Source organism: Nymphalis io, chromosome 15, assembly GCF_905147045.1.
Source record: "Nymphalis io chromosome 15, ilAglIoxx1.1, whole genome shotgun sequence".
Classification (NCBI taxonomy): Eukaryota; Metazoa; Arthropoda; class Insecta; order Lepidoptera; family Nymphalidae; genus Nymphalis; species Nymphalis io.
This window is the reverse complement of record NC_065902.1, coordinates 1969656-1990143: the sequence shown is the minus strand read 5'-3', so window position 1 is coordinate 1990143 and position 20488 is coordinate 1969656. Positions and strand designations below refer to the sequence as shown.

At 35.1% G+C, this 20488-nt stretch overlaps 1 protein-coding gene across 1 annotated transcript in view; it reads left to right on the top strand.

Annotated features, from left to right (window-relative positions):
* LOC126773593 (venom carboxylesterase-6-like) overlaps positions 1-20488 on the top strand; it is a 32732-nt gene that overhangs the window by 2728 nt on the left and 9516 nt on the right. Inside the window, exons 2-4 of the mRNA XM_050494565.1 lie at positions 6091-6187; positions 16881-17066; positions 19231-19416. Of these exons, the coding sequence (XP_050350522.1) occupies positions 6091-6187; positions 16881-17066; positions 19231-19416 (469 nt within the window). The remainder of the gene's footprint in view (positions 1-6090; positions 6188-16880; positions 17067-19230; positions 19417-20488) is intronic.

The window sequence follows — 20488 nt, the reverse complement described above, 5'->3', positions numbered from 1 at the left end:
ACCTAATATGAAAAAGGAACTTCTATGCAAATTTTTATGGTGCATTTCAGACTGTTAAATTTGAATTCAAAGCTTAACTTCAGTCTTCTTTCTTAACATGAAAGGTCAGCTCCGAAGTATACGCGGTTATACGAATTGAACAGCTCGAATTTCTATAAAAGAATTTCGCGGATATTTTTTAGCTTTTGCAAGCTATAGACTTAAATGTTATAGCGATAAATAATATAACAATAATAATTTAAGTGATATTAAGTACCACACCGGGAACTTTACTGGTGCGCGTCACGTAAACCAATTTGTTAATATGTTATACGTTATATTACGTATTGCGATGTAATCATTTTTTTATATCCTTATTTAACCTTATTTGACGTTAGCTAGTATTAGATATTTTATAATATGTACTGCTATTGTACACGAAGCAGATCAATAATTTATTTGCATAATTATTAATAAATAAAAGCAAAATTTTTAAACTATTGGAAATATAGATTATCCCTTAAACTATAAAATAAATACCACCAAAGTATGTTATTTACCGAGTACCCGTAATTACACAAAGACATACAATTAAATATGTATATATGTTAAATGGAAGAATTACTGATGTGTGTTGGTGGCAGTTTTACTTTGACTTTCGACCTTCGAAGTATACCTGAGCTCTGGGCCACTGGCACCATTTCAATATCCGTTTTCACATACGCATCAACTGCCTCATGCCATTGCTGGGCGTAGCCTCAGGGGAAGAATGATCTCGACTTCCCCGTACCTGTTTTAAACGCACACGGCAGCGCTAGACCACATCGGCTACGTGAAACAGGGCTCCTACCTCATATCCTATGAGTTACTATATTACATCGTTGGTTGCCTGGAAGAGATCGCTATGTTGCGATAAGGTCGCCAATATTGTATACTACTCTTATATAGGCTGTATCCATATTTTGTATTTTTTTTCTCTTTATGGTGTACAATAAAGTGTACATTAAAGTAAAGCAACCCTGGAAATCAGTACCGCTCTATGTTATATATATATCGACTGCCTCGTTGGTCTAGTGGCTTGATATAAGGCCGCAGACCCGGAGATCCTGGGTTCAATTCCCAGGTCGGGCCAATAAAAAGTTATTGGGTTTTTCTGTCAGAAAAATTCTCAGTAGCAGCCCGGAGTCTGGAAGTTGGAAGTGTGAACACTCCCGTGCCTCGGAAAGCTCGTAAAGCCGGTCCTGGTCCTGCGCCTGAACTCTTTCCGGTCGTGTCGGATTGCCGTCCCATCGGATTATGAGAGTTAAGAAATAGAGAGTGCACCTGTGTTTGCGCACACACTTGTGCACTATAATATCTCCTGCGTAGTTGGCTAATCTCTCTTGAGATTGGCCGCCGTGGCCGAAATCGGTCTGGAGGACATTATATATATATACGTTGAAACATGCAAAAAAAGCTTTTTTTACCACGGCCATTTTTGCAGCACTCTTTACCAAAGTTTAATCAAACAAACATAAAAACATTCAATTTCAGACTATTAAACATCAATTAAAAGAAAAATATTTTTAATTTGTATAATAACCTTAAAACTAAACTTAACTAATTAACTTAAAGTACTATGTATAAATAAATACCTATTTGGTGGTATCATTTGCAATGAACTTCGTGAAACATGTATTGAAATTTGAACAGTATTTACGAAACGCATAAATACAGCGTCGCGACACTAGTTTTTATTATTTTCGTCAAACGTAAATTTACAAACGAAAACGCTCAGGTAAACTAGCGCGTAACGAAATCACAAGTCACAATAAATACGGTTCAAAAGCAAACAAATTTGAACAAACAAATGAACCAAAAACACAAAGCGATCGTGTCTCCAATTAATCATGAATGTGAGGCTGCAATTCAACCAAAACCACCCGTTGTCACCTCAATTGTTGCAAATTCAACCACACAACCACGCTCCAATTGAACACGCGTTTGTATGCCTTTCATTGAAATGAAATTCAAATATTATTCTACCTTTCATTTTGTAAATCATGCATGCTTATTAAGCTTAGTAACTTAATTTTCAATTACAAGGCTAATAAAGTAACAAATAAAGTTCTAAATCACACTAGAGCTAAAATGAAAATATTCAAAACCTTGTGACACAGGTTTTGAATAAAAAAATGTTCAACCTTTTCTTTTTTAGTCGGTAAATGTAGTAAGTAGTACGGTAGCATACGAAAGCGATCCCGTGGCGCTCCTCGTCAAGGCGGGAAGGAGTACCGCTGGTTTTTTAGTTGGTACTCCGATGTTCGGGGCGCACTCGGCGCCTTGGCCCATCATACCCCCCCCCACGGGAACGGGAACGCTTTCGAGTTCACGTAAAAAAAAAACAGATTGTTTTCGCGGCGCAATTACAAACTGCAAATAATTAAATAATTTAAGATATTTCAAACATGTAAGGATAAGTAAGAGGTTTTATCATTTTGATGATAACTTCAATGTAAAAATCAATGTTTATTAATTCGCTAAAATAAATAAATATACTTATTTAGACTTAATTATTGTGTTCTTCTTAAAATATATATTTACTAAACTAGTACAACAACTATGATGTATGTATGTGGGTCAAATGAATTTGTAAAATATATATACAACTCTAAATTCGCAAATCTATTTCTTTTGAAAAAATTTTCAAACATGTTAAGTATCAGGAGTGTTCCAAAGCTTAATTTCTATAGCCAATACAATTTTGACGAATGATATACGAAGTGAGTTCTGACAGTTTTTTATTAAATAAAGTCTGTTCATTTGTAGTTAATGCATAGTAACTGCCTCCTCCCTTGCTTGCTGCTGCTTCCAATGCTTCCAACTGCTATGCCAATGCTCATTTCCTTGTGAAGAGTTGATTAGGACCTTATTCCACCACGCTGTTCCAATACTGATTGACACATGTAACAGTTTTTTTTTACATACAGATTACCTCACATTTTTTTCCCGAACCGCAGAGCACGAGATAAATTTGAAACACAAATGAAACACGTGATAATTCAGAGATTTTTTTATACAATAGGTAGGTGGAAATTTGTGCCACCTGATGGTAAACGTTTATAGAATAAATTTGTGATTATAATTCATCTCGTGTCACCAACGCCCTTAGACATTGGGATTGTAAGAAATGTCAACCATCGCTTACATATCCAACGCGCCACCAACCATGGGAACTAAGATGTTGTGCCTGTAATTACACTGGCTTATTCACCATTCAAACTGGAACACAACAATACCAAGAACTGTTGTTTTGCGGTAAAATATCTGACGAGTGGGTAGTATCTACCCAGACGAGCTTGCACAAAGCACTATCACTAGTAAATGTAGGCAGTATGTTTGCCTAGGTTTGAACCTGTAATCATCGATTAAGATTCACGTGCACTAACCCCTGGGCCATTTCGGCTCTTAAAACAAATTTTATTAATTCGTTGGCATCACAGTTTATCTCAAAATTCAATTTTTAATTAAAACTGGTCGCCATAAAGAACTAAGGAAAATTCGATTTGTAGACTTTTATGAGCTTGTTATAACATTAGACGCACGTTCTGCGCACATTTGACACGTTTTTCCAATTTCACTGAAACCTAATTCAGTCCTTGAAGAAACTTAATTTTAACTTCTATTATTCTAGTCAAATTATAGTAATGTAAGTGTAATACATAAGAAAAAAAAATGGTGTATGCCAAGGTACTCATGAGTATTGATGTGTTAACATGTGAGCTCACGTACCCATTTCACGCATAATACCAAATCTTACGCAGACGTCATCTGACGCTCGAAACCTTACGCTGACGTCATTTGACGCTCCAGCTCTCAGTTAGCCCCTACCGTGTACCAAGCGCTAAAATTTTTTTTACAAATAAAAAAAATGTATACAAAGAAACTTTCATTGGTAAAAAGTAATTTGAAACAGCAACTTTGAAAATTCGCGAAGAAATTTCAGAGAACGGCTAACGGAAACGAGTAGAGCCTGCTTTAAAATAAAAAAGTAACAGTAAATTTTCCACTGCTGGCCAAGATGGCTGACATAGAATCTTGGTAACACTATATGCTTATTCTAATGTACAACGTATTTCTAATTTATTATCCTTATAAGAAAAGAAGCCACATAGAGAAAACATATTGTATATAATATTTTTTTTACATAAAAAAGGACTGTTACTCCTTAAAGGCAAGGTAGACTGACGATTTGAAAAAGGTGGCAGGTACGAGATGGATGCGGGCTGCCTAAGATCGGGATGATTGGTGTTCTATGGGAAAGGCTTTCGTTCAGCAGTGAACGGCGATAAACTGAGATAACTCCTTAATACATGCTATAATACTCGAATCTATTTTATACGTATTAGGATAAATCATTTCTAAAATACACCTTTATGGTAACAGTTCTTTCATAGACATCCATTTGTGGAAAAGTTCGGGACTTCGAATTTATCTGAAATCCAATCTAATCATGCTTAAGGTTCAAAGAACATTGGAATCAGATATTTTACAGACAAAACATACAAAGAAAACCCTCTCGATTTTTTTTTTGGTACTTTGTCAGTAATCTTGAATAGCAGTATACTTCCAAATTTAAGACAATTCCCAACTCCAACTCGCCATTGAAATTATAAATCACAAGAGAAATTTTGAAAATCCATTTTTTGTCCTATGTCACTCTGAAATGTAGGAATTTAGAAAATAGAAGAAGTTTTGAAAATTTCCACATTATTTTGATTATTTGTAAATTTGAATTTTGAACTTTGCAAGGTTTTACCTTTCTTAGTACATTCATACATTTCATATGGCATGGTTTCTATTATTTAGCCTAGTATTTAAATGAAAGCGTTCGAGCTAGTAATAATAGTATTTGACGTACTTAAGACACGTACGAAAATTTTTGCTTCCTCGTTTCTGATACGCACCGCTAAAGTCTAAAATACCCTCCCGACCTCCGTTTTCCTCACCACCTACAATATACCTTCAAATCAAGAGTCAATAGGAATCTTCTAGGCAAGCGCGCTCCATCTTAGACTGTATCATCACTTTCCATCAGGTGTGATAACAGTCAAGCGCTAGCTTATATATTTAAAAAAAATACAGTGATTAAAATATATAAATCTGGTCGAGTACCGCTGGGTTTTCATGTGGAAAAGGATCTTGAAAAAATATGCTGTATCCGTACTTAAAAACCATTTCCGTCACTAGAGTTGAACAATTAAACAACGGAAAATACAATGTAGTTAAAGTTTCGTACAAGAAAGAATAATTTTCTTTAAATGACTAAAGTTTCTCGACTCCAAGTCCCTCTATAAGATATACACAAACGGAATATATATATACACAAACGGAATACAATCAATATACTAAAAATAAATACAATTTTTATATCAAAATTTAAATACAAACAGTTAGTATTTTTCATATTTCCTAAGTTTTTTATAAATTAAAATTACAGTTTAATATAACGGATGGCAATTAGCGATTGTTAGCGGCCATATTGGAACTCTAATGGCATTTTACACGTAAAAGTATATGTCGATTGTCAGTATATTTTGAACCCATGATCATGAAAGTTGGAACCTATATGTATTATTTTCATTAAAAACGTTTTTATTTCTTGTGACTCGCCATTAGATGGTGCTTCAGCATTTCATCTTTTATATAAATCAACTGATAGCCATAACAACTGGTATATATAATTTATACACAGTCAGGACAACGTCTGCCAAGATATGCTAGTCTTACAGACCAGAACGAAAAATGACTTTTTTTATTTTATTTCGTAATTATATATTCGAAACATCCAAACTTCGCGACAAAAAAGTAATATTTATCTTCTGTGACGGGTGATGACGCGCTTTTCTTTTTTTTTAAATATATTTTGGCACAAGGAATTAACACATTTGGTCGAAGATTGTTAAAACTAGTAAATTATATACTTCTCCATATAATAATTTAATTTAAGAACTAGTTATGATGAGAAATTATTTAACTATATTATGATAAATCTAAATCAGTTTATAATATAACATTAAATAAAAGCTTTACTTTAAAAAAAAAATTGAATATTTTATTTCCATACCACAGGAGCCACAGCAAATGAAGCCTTGGTCTGGAGTCTGGGACGCCTCTCGGCCTCTTTCAAGTTGCTTGCAATATGAACCGTTTCTCAAAACCATCACTGGTAAGAATTTATAATCTATCCCTAAATATTTCTATATTTTTTATTAATGATAATTTGTATATGCATACACATATCACTTAGTTCACTGTGTCCTTTTTTATTTTCGCATTAAATGTTTCAAGGCAAGCTTGCTTCATTCCAAATTTCATCTAAATTGGTCCAGTGAATTAACTGTGAAATCGTAACAGACAGCTTAGTATAGATAACTAAATACGATAATAGAGGAGATGTCTTACTAAAATATGTTGATATATACAATAGAAAATGGAAAGTAAATTTTAGGGGCAAAACGCATTATGACTACAGTTTCATGTGGAAGTCAGTCAGTCAACAAAGATTTCAATTGCATTAAAAAAAACCAAGGTAAATCGCACTTCTTTTCAGGCTTAAAAAAAGTAAAATAAGATTCATTAATGTCCGTCGAAAACATTGCGAACATTCCAGGCGCTGAATGTGACGAGAATTTGTTCACACACCTTCACAGGCTGGCGTTTTATTAAGTACCTGTATGTTATTTTTATTTATTTGAATTCTGAAAGGCTTTATATAGTTTTGATTAAATGCTGCGTGTTTGCAATCCATCTTTTTAAGTATTATGTATTTCAATATTTAAAAATAGGTTGTAAATTGAAACTAAAAAAGAGCACAACAATATAATGGATACGTCCATGGCAATTTTCTGTTGTATTTTCTTAATAAATAAAAATCAATATTTGTATGTAATTACCGTATACGTTGCTAAATTATTTATGCGATTGTGATAAAAAATTGATAAGGTGTTCTGAGTATGCCAGTGTAAGCCATGGCAGATAAAAGTAAAATTTACGAATAAAATTATGCGAAGCTTTGAAGCTAAATTACTCATTTAGAGTGTAGAAAAGATTCCTTGAAAACCTTCGAACGGACGATAAGAAGATAATCTCCAATTCATTCAGTGCTGGCCTAACTACAAATGTTCATAAATGAGAGTACAATTGTTTATAGATTATTTTAGTTCGTCCTTATCTTAATTCAAATATTACTTTTTTTATTAATGCCTTATTGGTAACAATATTTTTTACAATATAATAGTTTATATTTATATTCGCGTTTTTATTTTAGATTTATATTTAAACGTTGATTTTAAAATATAATTCGAATTAAATAATCGTTTACATTAACTAAGAATGAATCGTTTAAGTCGAAATCTTAACTTAACTTTGACGTGCCGGCTGGCGTGGTTGGTAGATACTTGCTTTTCACGCCGAACGAAGGTTGTGGGTTCGATTCCCACCCAGGATCGACATTTGTGTGCATGAACATGTCTGTTTGTCCTGAGTCTGGGTATAATGTGTGAATAATGTCCCAGGATCTTCTTCTTCTTCTTCTGCCTAGCGTTTTCCCGGCCTAGTAACGCCAGGGTCCGCTTTCCTGCATCTATGCCTCCACTTTGCCCGATCTAAAGCGTCCTCCTTAGTGAGATCGTGTTCTCTCATATCGTCCCTCACAACATCGAGCCAGCGCTTCTTGGGCCTGCCGCGGGATCTAGGGCTAATGTGGCCAAACCAACACAGACGGCTTTCCTGCAACTTATCCGCTACATCGCAAACTCCAAGGCTACCACGGATGTGCTCGTTACGAATTCGATCTAGTCGCGTAACGCCACACATCCACCGCAGCATCTTCATTTCCGCAACGTGAAGTTGCTGAACGTGTTTCGCGAGAGCTGGCCACGTCTGGCTGCCGTACAATAAGACTGATCGGATGATGCTCCAATACCTGTTTGTCCTCATCTACCAGTGCAATGTCATCAGCATACATCATGAGCCTGGGAGACGGCTCATGGGCTTTCACTGTGACAACTTCAAGCACTACACTGAACAGAAAAGGACTCAGGGCCGAGCCTTGGTGGACACCAACTGTGATCGGGAAAGGGTGTGTGTCGCCAACGGCGGTCCTTACTATTGATTCCGAATTATGGTATATGTCTCGGATAATGTCAATATAGATAATAATGTCCCAGGTTATTATAATTTTTATTAAATAGAGATACCAACACATTCAACTTTTACATGATATTAATATAATATCAAACCTCCTTATTTACGAATGAATAAATCAATTTAAATTTAAATCACGATTACTGATTCGATTTCTTTCTATTGTATATTTTGGTTTACTTGCTATAATTATAAATATTTCACTGCGTTTACACCGTTTTTTTATTTTACACGATACGAAACAAATAAAAAGATAAAAACAAATAATAATAAATGAGTTCAAAATGAAATCTAAAAATAGAACACGTTTAATTCGTTTTGTTACAGTATTAAAATACAAAGTAAAGCTGCGGTTTCAATTATTTATTCCATATATTAACTATTTCAATAAAATTTGACACGCTTTGTCAAAATTGATTGAAATAGTTTTTATTAAAGGCTGATAAATGTAGTCCCTTTGCTATTTCTATCGCAAATTTCGGTCAGCGTTTAAAGTTTTGCGGAGAGAACACATTACATTTCTTATCTGGATAACTTTACGTAACTTTAACTAATAATTCATGGTCGAGCGGCTTGAAGGCGTATTTAATGAACGCATTAGACCCGAATATCCAGGCGTGTGTTTAGTTTTAAGAGAAAGGATAATTTTGTAACAATTTGTAACTATCGTTTACGAAATAAACATAAATTGCATTTCAGTTAATGTTATATAAATAAGAACCACCGTTAAATTACCCCTGGAAATTGTTTTTGATATTTTCACCTTGCTACTAGGCGCCTAGAGCGATTGCTCCGCTGCCTACCCCAGGGTCGGCGCTACATATATCGGAGAAAGTTAAAGAATAGGGTTGATTGTTGGTTGTATGGTGCAAGTTATAGGCTATTTATAATTTATATTTAGTTTTTATATTGTTTAAATTAATCTTACATCCGTACCGTAACCGTAACAGCCTGTGAATGTCCCACTGCTGGGCTAAAGGCCTCTTCTCCCTTTTTTGAGGAGAAGGTTTGGAGCTAATTCCACCACGCTGTAATGTATTTGTAAAATTAATTAAAATTAATTAAATTATATGAAATAGTTACGAACATATAATCCTAATGACGCTCATGAAACATCTGAACACTAATCGGATAAGAACCATTATCCTTGACAAGGATTTATATTATAGGATATTTTTCTTATAGACTTAATCTTCAGTAGTTGTAACAACAAGAACTAAACTTATGTTTTTATATTTGAGACAGAATAATCAAAGTCGTTTTTTACGCATATTAAAAAAGACTTAAAAAGTTTGTAATAATTACATTTTTTTATAAATTAAAAGGTTTCACGATTCGCACAGCAGCTGATTTCGAACATCGAACTTGATATACAATGAGATAATTTATAATAAAACAAAAACAAGTAATAACTTCCGCTTTTCTGTCTCCTGTACATAGCATTTCAGTCATTTGTTCACAAATATTAAAATCAAATTCCAAATTTACAGAGGCCATAGAAAACTGGAACGTTAACTGCCCCAATGACGATATCCCTAAGGAAATCACCAAATAAAACTTTGGTATTCGCCATTGGTTCAAGTTACACAATATAGTTTGCAAAAAATTGTGCCAATTTTATCAACTAAAGAGTCATGTCAGTGGTTGGATACGGCTAAAACCTCGCTAGGTAGGTTCAGAACCAAGCAACTCATCAGATTTCTATCGCCAAACAGCAATTCTTAGTATTGTTGTACAATTATGTTCCGGTTTGAAGGGAATAAGCCAATGTAACGGGCACAAGGGCCATAATATTTTAGTTCCCAAGAATGATGGCGTATTGGCGATGTAAGGAATGGTTAATATTTCTTATAGTGCCAATATCTGTAGGTGTTGGTGACGTCTTACCTTCAGTTGGTCCATTAACTAGTCTTCCAACATGAAAAAAAATCATGTGTCCAAACAATGATGTGATGGTTGGCGTGGTCGGTAGATACTTTCACGTCGAAGGTTGTGGGTTCGATTCCCACCCAGGACAGACATTTGTGTGCATGAACATACCTGTTTGTCCTGAATGTGGGTGTAATTATCTATATAAATATGTATTTACAAAAGAAAAGTAGTATATGTGGTATATCAGTTGTCTGGTTTCCATAGTAAAAGCTCTGCTTAGTTTGGGATCAGATGGCAGTGTGTGAATAATGTGCCAGAATATTATTATTGAAATGTTATATTCATGTTGGTATGACTTATAATATTTTGAAAATATCAATCACAAATCCGTTATAGTCATACCAATTAATTAAACGAAAACGTATTAATAACGGTAATTAGATAAGGAATCAATTACGTAAGTTGTTTATTAATTGTATATTAGATCTGTGCAATATTGCGTAATTAATTCCAATGTATTTGTATATACTGCTAACCATTTAGGAGAGGAGTTTGATATAAATAGTTATAGTTACCACATGCAGTAAATATGTCAATTATTGCTTTGTTATTTTGGTTCGTCTTTTACTCATTGCCTCGTTGGTCTAGCGGCTTGATGTAAGGCCGCAGACCCGGTGGTCTTGGGTTCAATTTCGAGGTCGGGCCAATAAAAAGTTATTGGGTTATTCTGTCAGAAAAATCTCAGCAGCAGCCCGAAGTCTGGAAGTTGGAAGTGGGTACACTCCCGTGCCTCGAAAAGCACGTAAAGTAGGTGGTCCTTCGCCTGAACTCTTTCCGCTCGTGTCGGATTGTCGTCCCATAGGATTATGGTTAGGAAATAGATAGTGTTTGCGCACAAACTTGTGCACTATAATATCTTCTGCGTAGTTGGCTAATCTCTCTTGAGATTGGCCGCCGTGGCCGAAATCGGTCTGGAGGACATTATTATCGTCTTTGAATACATTTTCATATGAATATGTTTTCCCGGATTTATATAAGATCAAATGTAACTTTATTAGCTTATATATCGGCAAAAGATAGCGTACTATAGCGCAAGATGTCAAAAAACATACATATAGATGGATTTTATACAGATGAACAAATTCGCTGTAACTTGACACCTTTTAAACTTTAATTAAAATTCGACATGTTAATGATACGACATGTGATGTTTGTAGCTAGGAATATATTATTAAAAATGTACAGTGATATGGCCAAATTAAGCGGCGAAGCTGCGGCGGCACGGTCGCGTCCAATTTACGCGATGCGGTATCGGCGCGGGTACGTCACCGTCTACAGGAGGCCTGAAAAACATAAATATATTAATCGTAATAGACTTCGATATGTATATCAAATTAAATAATTATTTATTCAAGTTTTACAGTATTTAATTAAATGTAAAGCTAGCACCGGACAGGCACCGGTGCGGCATGTAGATTCTACCGCGAAGAAATTACCGACGAACGGTAAGAAATTACAATTAAATACAATTACATTGTGTTAAGTAATTATATATCAAAGCTTTTTTCTCATTTTAGTAGGAAAAGGTAAAAGTAACTGTACTACCAGGCCTATTATTGTTCACTGATAATCGCTAACAATATATTAAAAACAGATTCATATAATAATTAATTTGCAGATATAATAATTAATTTAACAGATTCATATAATATAATAAATGTATCATAATAATTAAGATAGTTACTTTAATAGCTTTGTAAATAAACATTCCATCGTCTTTATTACGTACTTAACTGATACACGAATAATATTTATTTGTTTTCATTACATGCTCAATTAATTAAACTGATGGCTGTATTTAATGTCTGTGTTTATTTATTATTCCTGTGGGATAGGAGGTTAATCGCTATACCAAGTATCACTTCGCTTGCTTGTGCAAACCTGTTAGCGTTGTTAAACGCGTGGATGCGTGCAATAAAAGCGTAGCTTGCGCAAACATTTATGAAGAGCGCTAGTAGCGCAGCGAGCGTTGCAAATGTTTTCGAAAAAAATAAAACTGGTTTACTTTTTACCGTGTACTGTAATTTAACAGCGCGCGCACGTTACGAACGTGTTTCGTTGTAACGAAATGTACGAACGTGCTTGTAAGACGGTTTAAATTATTGGCAGAAAAATATTAAAGCAAAACAAAAGCAGCTCAAATTGTCAACGATCAAGTTCTTTCCAACGGGCTTTATTCCTTTGAATTTGCGAAGCGACGGATCACTCTGCATCTTCTACCACATCTATCGCGGGGAATGCTCTGAAGAATTGTTTGGATTAATCCCGGCCGCTGAATTTCACCGGATATCGCGTCAGAATTATAAATTTCCATCCATACCATCTCGATGTCTGGAAATCCATCATTTTCACCAATCCATTGTAACCACCACACAACCAAAAGGCATAATCACTGTAAAACCAGCTTTCGCCGGCAACTTTTTCGAACCTATATGACATAGAAACCTTTAAGAAATGAGGCTACTCATTTCTTAATACGACTTAACTCTACTTTTAATTCTGTCAGATGTTCGACCAGCCGCAGAGAGCGTCCTTTATACGTGGTCAGAAACAGTCGCCGTTTGTGGTACCCTGCCGTAGCCCGGGGATTCTTAGCACGCCCATCGCACCGTTACCATGTTCCGTACCGTGGCCAAGAATAATGCGATTACCGGGAATTAGAGGCCGTGAATTTGTGTCGTCACTCATAGGGGAATATTTGCCTTAGTCACCACGCTTGGCAGGCGGGTTGGTGAACGCAGTGTCTGGAAATCTGCTAATAGCGCTGCTGCCCGCTATCAGGATTTGCATTTTTGGATTTCAGAATTTGTGTGGTTATACCGCCACAATTTTGGTCGCCAGAGCCTTGTTCGTGGATTAGCAGGATGCACCACGAGCAAGTGAGGTTGACGGTGGGGAGCCTAAGATTGATGTAGACTTACCCTTACATCCCTTCCATTTCTTAAAGGCCTGGGAGCCCTCCTGTGTTGCAGACATCCATGGGCGGTGGTAGTCACTTTCCATCAAGTGAAACTCCTGCCCGATTGCACCCTTCTTAGATAAAAAAAAAAAACAAAACAAAATCTGCATTGTTTTTTATATTAAATATTTTGATTTTAAAGTTTGGCGGTTGAATATCTGATGGGTGGTATGTTCCTATCCAAGCAGGCTTACGCACGCAGCACATTACGCCTCAATAGATAAGCAAATTACTACAGTTTAAAAACAAATTAACAACTCACTGTCGCTGTGGGTCACTCACTTCTCTATTTGTCTTGTTCCATTCGATTATTAATTTCTCACATAAAATTGTACCATGTACATGACTTTTCAATGTAAATACCTTACTTACTTTTATTACTTAGGACAATAGTCCACTGAATGTATATAAATTGTATATTATATCCACCAACGAAACTTAACCCAAGCTCATTGTTCTGTGAGCCTGCGCTTTACGCCCTGTGCAGTGTCTCACACAAGACAGCTGTAAAAGTATGCAGATAGTATTCAGAAATAGCGTTTGCGTTTCGAGGGAAATGTTATGGAGTTTTTTAATTTTAGAACATTTTAAATTTGCTTTAGTGTTTAGTTATTAGTACCTGGCGAATTAGCTTCGTTCGGGTACAATTATTAGTTGTAAAAAAATACCGAGATGACTCAGTTGATGGAACCCGCGAATGTTAACCGATGATTGTGGATTCATTCTGATTATTATGGGCTTGTGTTTATAGTTTATTTCGTGTTCGGCGATGAAGGGATGTATCGTTGGTAAAACTGCATGTGTCTAATTGGTTCAGCGTGGTGAAATAAGGACCAAACCTTCTCATTAACGTGAGATGAGGTCCTAGCTCAGCATTGGGACATTAATGGGCTGTTACTGATACTGATAAACAATGTTTTTTCGTGAATAATTGCGTTTTTTTAGGAAAGGCACAGATAAATATATAATTAAAAAGCAAAACCTTAACTAAATACAAAGTTTGAGCCAAATCGTTAATGCTGTTCCCGAGATATATATATTTTTAGAATTTTTATTTAATATTACAACAAAGTAATTGTTATGCGAAAAATCTAATGATTAAAAAGTTCATTCCATTACCATATTTAATTAACGATATATGTCCAATGACATTTCTGTTATAGGCTTTGTTCTGGATTGTCCACATTAAAATGGATCGCGTCACACCACGACGTTCAATCGATACGTCTCGCTTCGCCGCGTTACGTAGCACTGCCTTTATGACCGAATAATTTCCACTGCACTGCGTCACGCTCATATGACACTGTCCACCCGGATGTCACTTACCCTTCGAATAAAACAAACGTTTCATATATTTTCATCAAGCTTACACTATGCTACGCTCACAGGATGTTCAGCTTTAAATAACCATATGCGAAATTCTATTCAACTTTAATACAATACAAGCTTACCTCACGCTTATGATTCTCCTTTAGTATTCTCTATTTTACGTTTCTATTCGGGCAACAATGTAGTTTCCCATTACTATTGTAACGTGAAATGTTATCTCTAAACATTAACTGCCTTACTAACAACGTTGCTTAGCAAGTACTTAGTTAAATATTGATTTATCTCTAGCCGATGACAGCTATTGAGCCAGCATTAAAGCTTAGCTCGCACTACTATTAAACCCGAGCGGTTAGAAAACGCCGAAAATTATAACATCGATACAAATGCACGCACGCAACTTGCGCTTAATCACAATACGCACTAAGCCTAATTTGCAATTTGAAAGAAGTAACAACATTCTTTAACTACTTACCCTCTATAGTAGATTCTTCTGCATGTGAGGTTGAGCAGTTAGGAGGTGAAAGCGTGACAAACATACAAATAAAAAACGAACGAACAAAAATAAACTATAAAATTAAGATAAAAGAAAATATATTTGTAGCGTTATCTATTTCGTTTCCTATTATTAAGAACTTAAAATTAACTCTCTGATTTTCATCCTGTTACAGAATTATCGAATCCAAAAATATGTTTGTCCCATATGTGTTTGTAGGGTTTCCGGCATCAAAAAGAGTTTAAAAGTTTAACCCCAATCGGCTTCATAGAAATGATTTAAAATTACTTAACGAGATTTGACCTACTAATATAAACAATTAAAATAATGGCTTGTAAATATTTTTATTAAAGGCTTTCTAGTAAAGGCTTGTAAATATTTTTACAAGCCTTTATTTTAATTGTTAGTCTGTGCTGGGTGAAAATATTTGTAAATGGCATTGAATTATATAAAAGGACGAGACTACATTACAAAAGAGCTCGGTCGAATAAATTTCACCTTTTGTCCGGTTTTCAAAAGCCTCAAAGCGTTTTAACTTTTCATACAAAAAATATTGCTTAAATTTATGTTAAAAAAAGATTTTAAAAACGATTATAAAGATTATTTCAATTTTACTTTTAATTTAAAAAAAAAACTACATAACAGCCTGTGAATGTCCTACTGCTAGGCTAAGGCCTCCTCTCCCTTTTTGAGGAGAAGGTTTGGAGCTTATTCCATCACGCTGCTCCAATGCGGGTTGGTGGAACTTTACATAATAAAGATATAAATAATCAATAAATATAAACGATATAAAATCTATTCTGATGTTAAAATATCAAAAAAAAAATAGATATACGTATAAACATTTATATACCTTACTAAAGCCTATACCATCATCGAAATACTAGTGATAATTAATCAAATCTCGGATTTACATATTCCATAAGTAAAGTAAAGTAACAGCCTGTGAATGTCCCACTGCTGGGCTAAAGGCCTCCTCTCCTCTTTTTGAGGAGAAGGTTTGGAGCTTATTTCACCACGCTGCTCCAATGCGGGTTGGTGGAATACACATGTGGCAGAATTTCAGTGAAATTAGACACATGCAGGTTTCCTCACGATGTTTTCCTTCACCGTAAAGCACGAGATGAATTATAATCGCAAATTAAGCACATGAAAATTCAGTGGTGCTTGCCCGGGTTCGAACCCACGATCGTCGGTTAGGATTCACGCGTTCTTACCACTAGGCCATCTCGGCTCTTTACATATTCCATGCGATTGTTAATAGTTCTGCTATATTATGCGCTACAAACAGTTCTTGATTAATAATATGCTTATTTATAATACAAAACTTACTTCCGCTTAACTACTTACAGCAGCTTTAATTTTATATACAGTTTCATTATAAACTGCGTCGACATTCAATATGCTATTTTTTTTACGAATTCATAATAATTATCATGATAAATCAATGTCAAAGTTATTTTTTATCTTCACTCCTATATGAATGATCTTTCCTTACCTTTATGTATTTCGACCTATCAATTGTTTTGGTAGATTATGTAATTAAAATCAGTTATTTTTTTACTCTTGGAACTTGGGAGTAGGCTATAGCGAGTACCGCCGGGTACTTTTATTTCCTTCTCGTACTGTAGCTTCGTTATTTTCGACTTATTTTTTGTATAGAATCTACCTATTTTTCGGACGAGCATATGGGCCACCTGGTGGTAAGTGGTCACCAATGCCCATAGATATTTGCATTGTAAGAAATCTTAACCATCGCTTACATCGCCAATGCGCCTTGGGATTTAAGATGTTATGTCCCTTGAGCCTGTAATTACAGTGGCTCACTCACCCTTCAAACCGAAACACAACAATAACAAGTATTACTGTTTTACGGTAGAATGTCTGATGAGTACATGGTACCTACCCACCCACAAAGCCCTACCTCCAGAAAAATAAATACCAGTAAAAAAATAAAAATTACACTAAAGTTATAGATTCTGGTTTTGTTCCTCTTTTCAGGTAGCGAAGATTGCTTGTTCATAAACGTTCACACTCCTAAGCTGAGCTCTGCGGCCTTATTGCCAGTGTTGGTGTACATACATGGTGGTGCGTTTATGTATGGTTCCGGATCGTTGTACGAAGCATCGCATTTATTAGATTGGGATATGGTAGTAGTTACTTTAAACTACCGTCTTGGACCTCTAGGTGAGATATATAAATTAATAATAATGTTTGGCGAACCATCTTCACAAGAGATTTTATAGATATAAATGAATTTGCATTTTCTTTTCCACTTGTAGCAAAGAAAATGTTTCTACTAAAGCTAGTCAATAGATACCAAACTAATAATAATATTAGATCCTTATATATGAAATTAACGTTTTGTCGTACTGACCACTTTGATCTGAAATATTTCCTTTTTGGTTAAGAATTCCAAATTCAAATTTATAAATTCATTTAGCTGGTACATTTGAGTTTTGAAAACAGTCATTTATTTGTTTTTTTGCTCATTTTTTTTTTCTTTGGCGTCGCTTATTACCGCACTACGGAGAACATGAAATATCGGTATGTTTACGAGTACGAGTTCTACTGTGGCACCAGTGCTGCAGAAATAGCTCGAAGGATTAATCACGTGTACGGCGCTGATGTCGCGAAAGAAAGCACGATACGTTATTGGTTTGAACTTTTTCTTTCTGGAAATTTCAACCTTCAGAACCAACCCCGTGGAGGGCCGGAGAATAAAGTGGAGAATGAAGAATTAAAGGCTATTGTGGAAGCTGATCCATCATAAAGCACTTCAGAGATAGCTGCAGGCTTCGGGGTAAGTGATAAAATTGTATTAATCCACTTGAAGCAAATCGGGAAAGTAAAAAAACTTGAACGATGGGTACCTCATGAATTGAGTGAATGGAACTTGCAAACACGCGTCGACTGCTGTGTTACTTTGCTCAACCGACACAATAATGAAGGGATTTTAAATCGAATCATTACTTGTGATGAAAAGTGGATACTGTACGATAATCGGAAGCACTCGTCGCAATGGCTGAACCCTAGAGACAGAGCCAAATCCTGCCCTAAACGAAAATTGACTCATAAAAAGTTACTTGTGAGTGTTTGGTGGACTAGCGCCGGTGTCGTTCACTACAGCTTTCTAAAATCTGGCCAAACGATTACGGCAGATATCTATTGTCAGCAACTGCAAACCATGAAGGATGACATAGGCTGCATAACAACCGAGATTGGTCAATCGCTCAACGCCACTGCTGCTTCACGACAACGCAAGACCACACACTGCACAACAAACAACCATTAAGTTAGATGAGCTACAATTGCGTTGTTCACGACATCCACCGTACTCCCCGGACCTTGCTCCAACAGATTACCATTTTTTCCGGAATTTTGACAACTTCTTACAAGGATAAAAATTCAACTCCGATGCGGCAGTCCAAACCGCCTTCAAAGAGTTTATTGATTGTCACCCCCATGGTTTTTTTAGTAAAGGGATCAATAAACTACGTATGAGATGACAATTTTACAAAAAAAAATTGACTTTATATTCCTCCCGTACAAAACGCCAATTTCATATGTAGGGACCTAATAATTAATCGGTTACAGGAAAAAATATACTGAAATTTTTTTCAATTACCGATTAATATATAAATATTTTAATACGACATTAGCTAACAATTAATGAAATATTTGGATAATTAATTTTTTATACATGAGGAAAATATTATTAATATAAACTTAAAATTACTCGTAAACATTCCCGAAAAGTATACTGAAAGTGTTTTCGATGTCAATTACATGTTTTATGATATTTGTCTGTTGATGAAAGACTTACCAAATGAAAAAGACCGCTATTCATACTTCGTTTTATATTAAAAAGCGATCATAAAAGACAGACTTAACAAAGTAAAAACATTATGTTCTTTTTAATCTAAATATCTAATTATATCCTCGAAAAATATTTCAAGGAAACTATTTTACTACCAGAAAGGTTTGAAAAATATCCACAATTCAATTTGAAGTAATTAAATTATACATACAATTTTTAAATAATAATCACATCTGAATATAAAACATTCTTATAAAATATATATTATATTTTTCTTTGCAAGCAAAAATGCTATTATAAAAGTGATGTTTTTGCCCTTGTGCCTATAATTATATTGGGTCATTCACCCTTCAAGCGATAAACAGCAAAACAAAGTATTGATATTTATCTATAATAACTTATGAGATGGAGACAATCACCCACGGGCTGGTGCAAATACCATTTTTGTATGTAATAGTCATTTTTTTAATCATATGTCCAAATTTTCTATTACATTGTTATACTAATATTAACTTTATAATATAAACATAGGATTCCTCAGTACGGGTGACGAGGTAATTCCTGGCAATGCTGGGTTAAAAGACCAAGCCTTCGCCCTAAAGTGGGTTAGAGACAACATCATGATGTTCGGCGGAGACCCCCAAAGCGTCACACTCACCGGCTGCTCTGCTGGCGGCGCGAGTGTACACTACCACTACATATCACCGCTTTCTGAAGGTAGGTCACATTTAATGTAATATAATAATTATATCGTTCATACGGCTAGTATAAATAGAATTCCCGATCAACTATAAAGAAAAAAGTTATTTATAAAACATGTTTAGCAATGGATACAATTGTCGTTGGCTGTTTTTTTTATTTTCATTTATTAGACCAGCGGCTTAAAAAATCTGATGATTATAAATTTGTCTATTCATACACTCTCATAAATCGACGCGATGGCAATTTACCGCGACTAGAAAGAGGTCAAGAGCAGGACTTAATGGCTTTACGAGCTTTTTGAGACAAACAATGCCAAATTCCAAACTCCTAATGAGATTATCTTAACATAATGGGAAACGGGTCTGTTTATGAATAGCTTTTTCATAAACAAACCCGTTGCTTGAACCCAGGACCTCGAGATCCGTAGCTTTATAAGCTAGACACTAGACCAATGAGGGAGTCAATGCACCGTAATAGTGTCTACGGTAGGATAGATTAAAGTTATACGGTTTGTTTGGAGACGCTGTTTGAAGGTATGATACTAAGAGTCTACATACACGGTTTACATTTTAACTGCACGCCAGCCGTAAAATTATAGTTATGAAGTTTAATGCGGTTGGCGTAACAGCATTTCAGTCAGGTCTAGGTTGGATTCTAACACTGGACACCGACTGTTGTGGCCGACGTGCAGTTGTAATGTAAGACATTAAATAATGGAAGTCTAGAATATTGGCAATATGCATATCGTTAAAACACGTAAATCATAGTCTTTTATTTAGGAAATATGAATAATATAAAATTTTTTTTGATAAAATAAGACATCCATCGACAACTTTTTTTATAAAATATACTAACCTATATTAATATTAAAAATGCGAAAGTGACTCTGACCGTCTGTCTGCCTTACTTAAGCCACTGAACCGATTTTGATGGAATTTGGTTTGAAACAAACTTAAGGAAATAGACTACTTTTTTATTTGTAACACCTGAAAAAACATGAGCAAAACCAAGTAACTAACGTAGTGAACGCCGTATGTAGTACTATGTTTAAAAAAAAAAATTAGATGCACAAGCTAGTTTTATTATG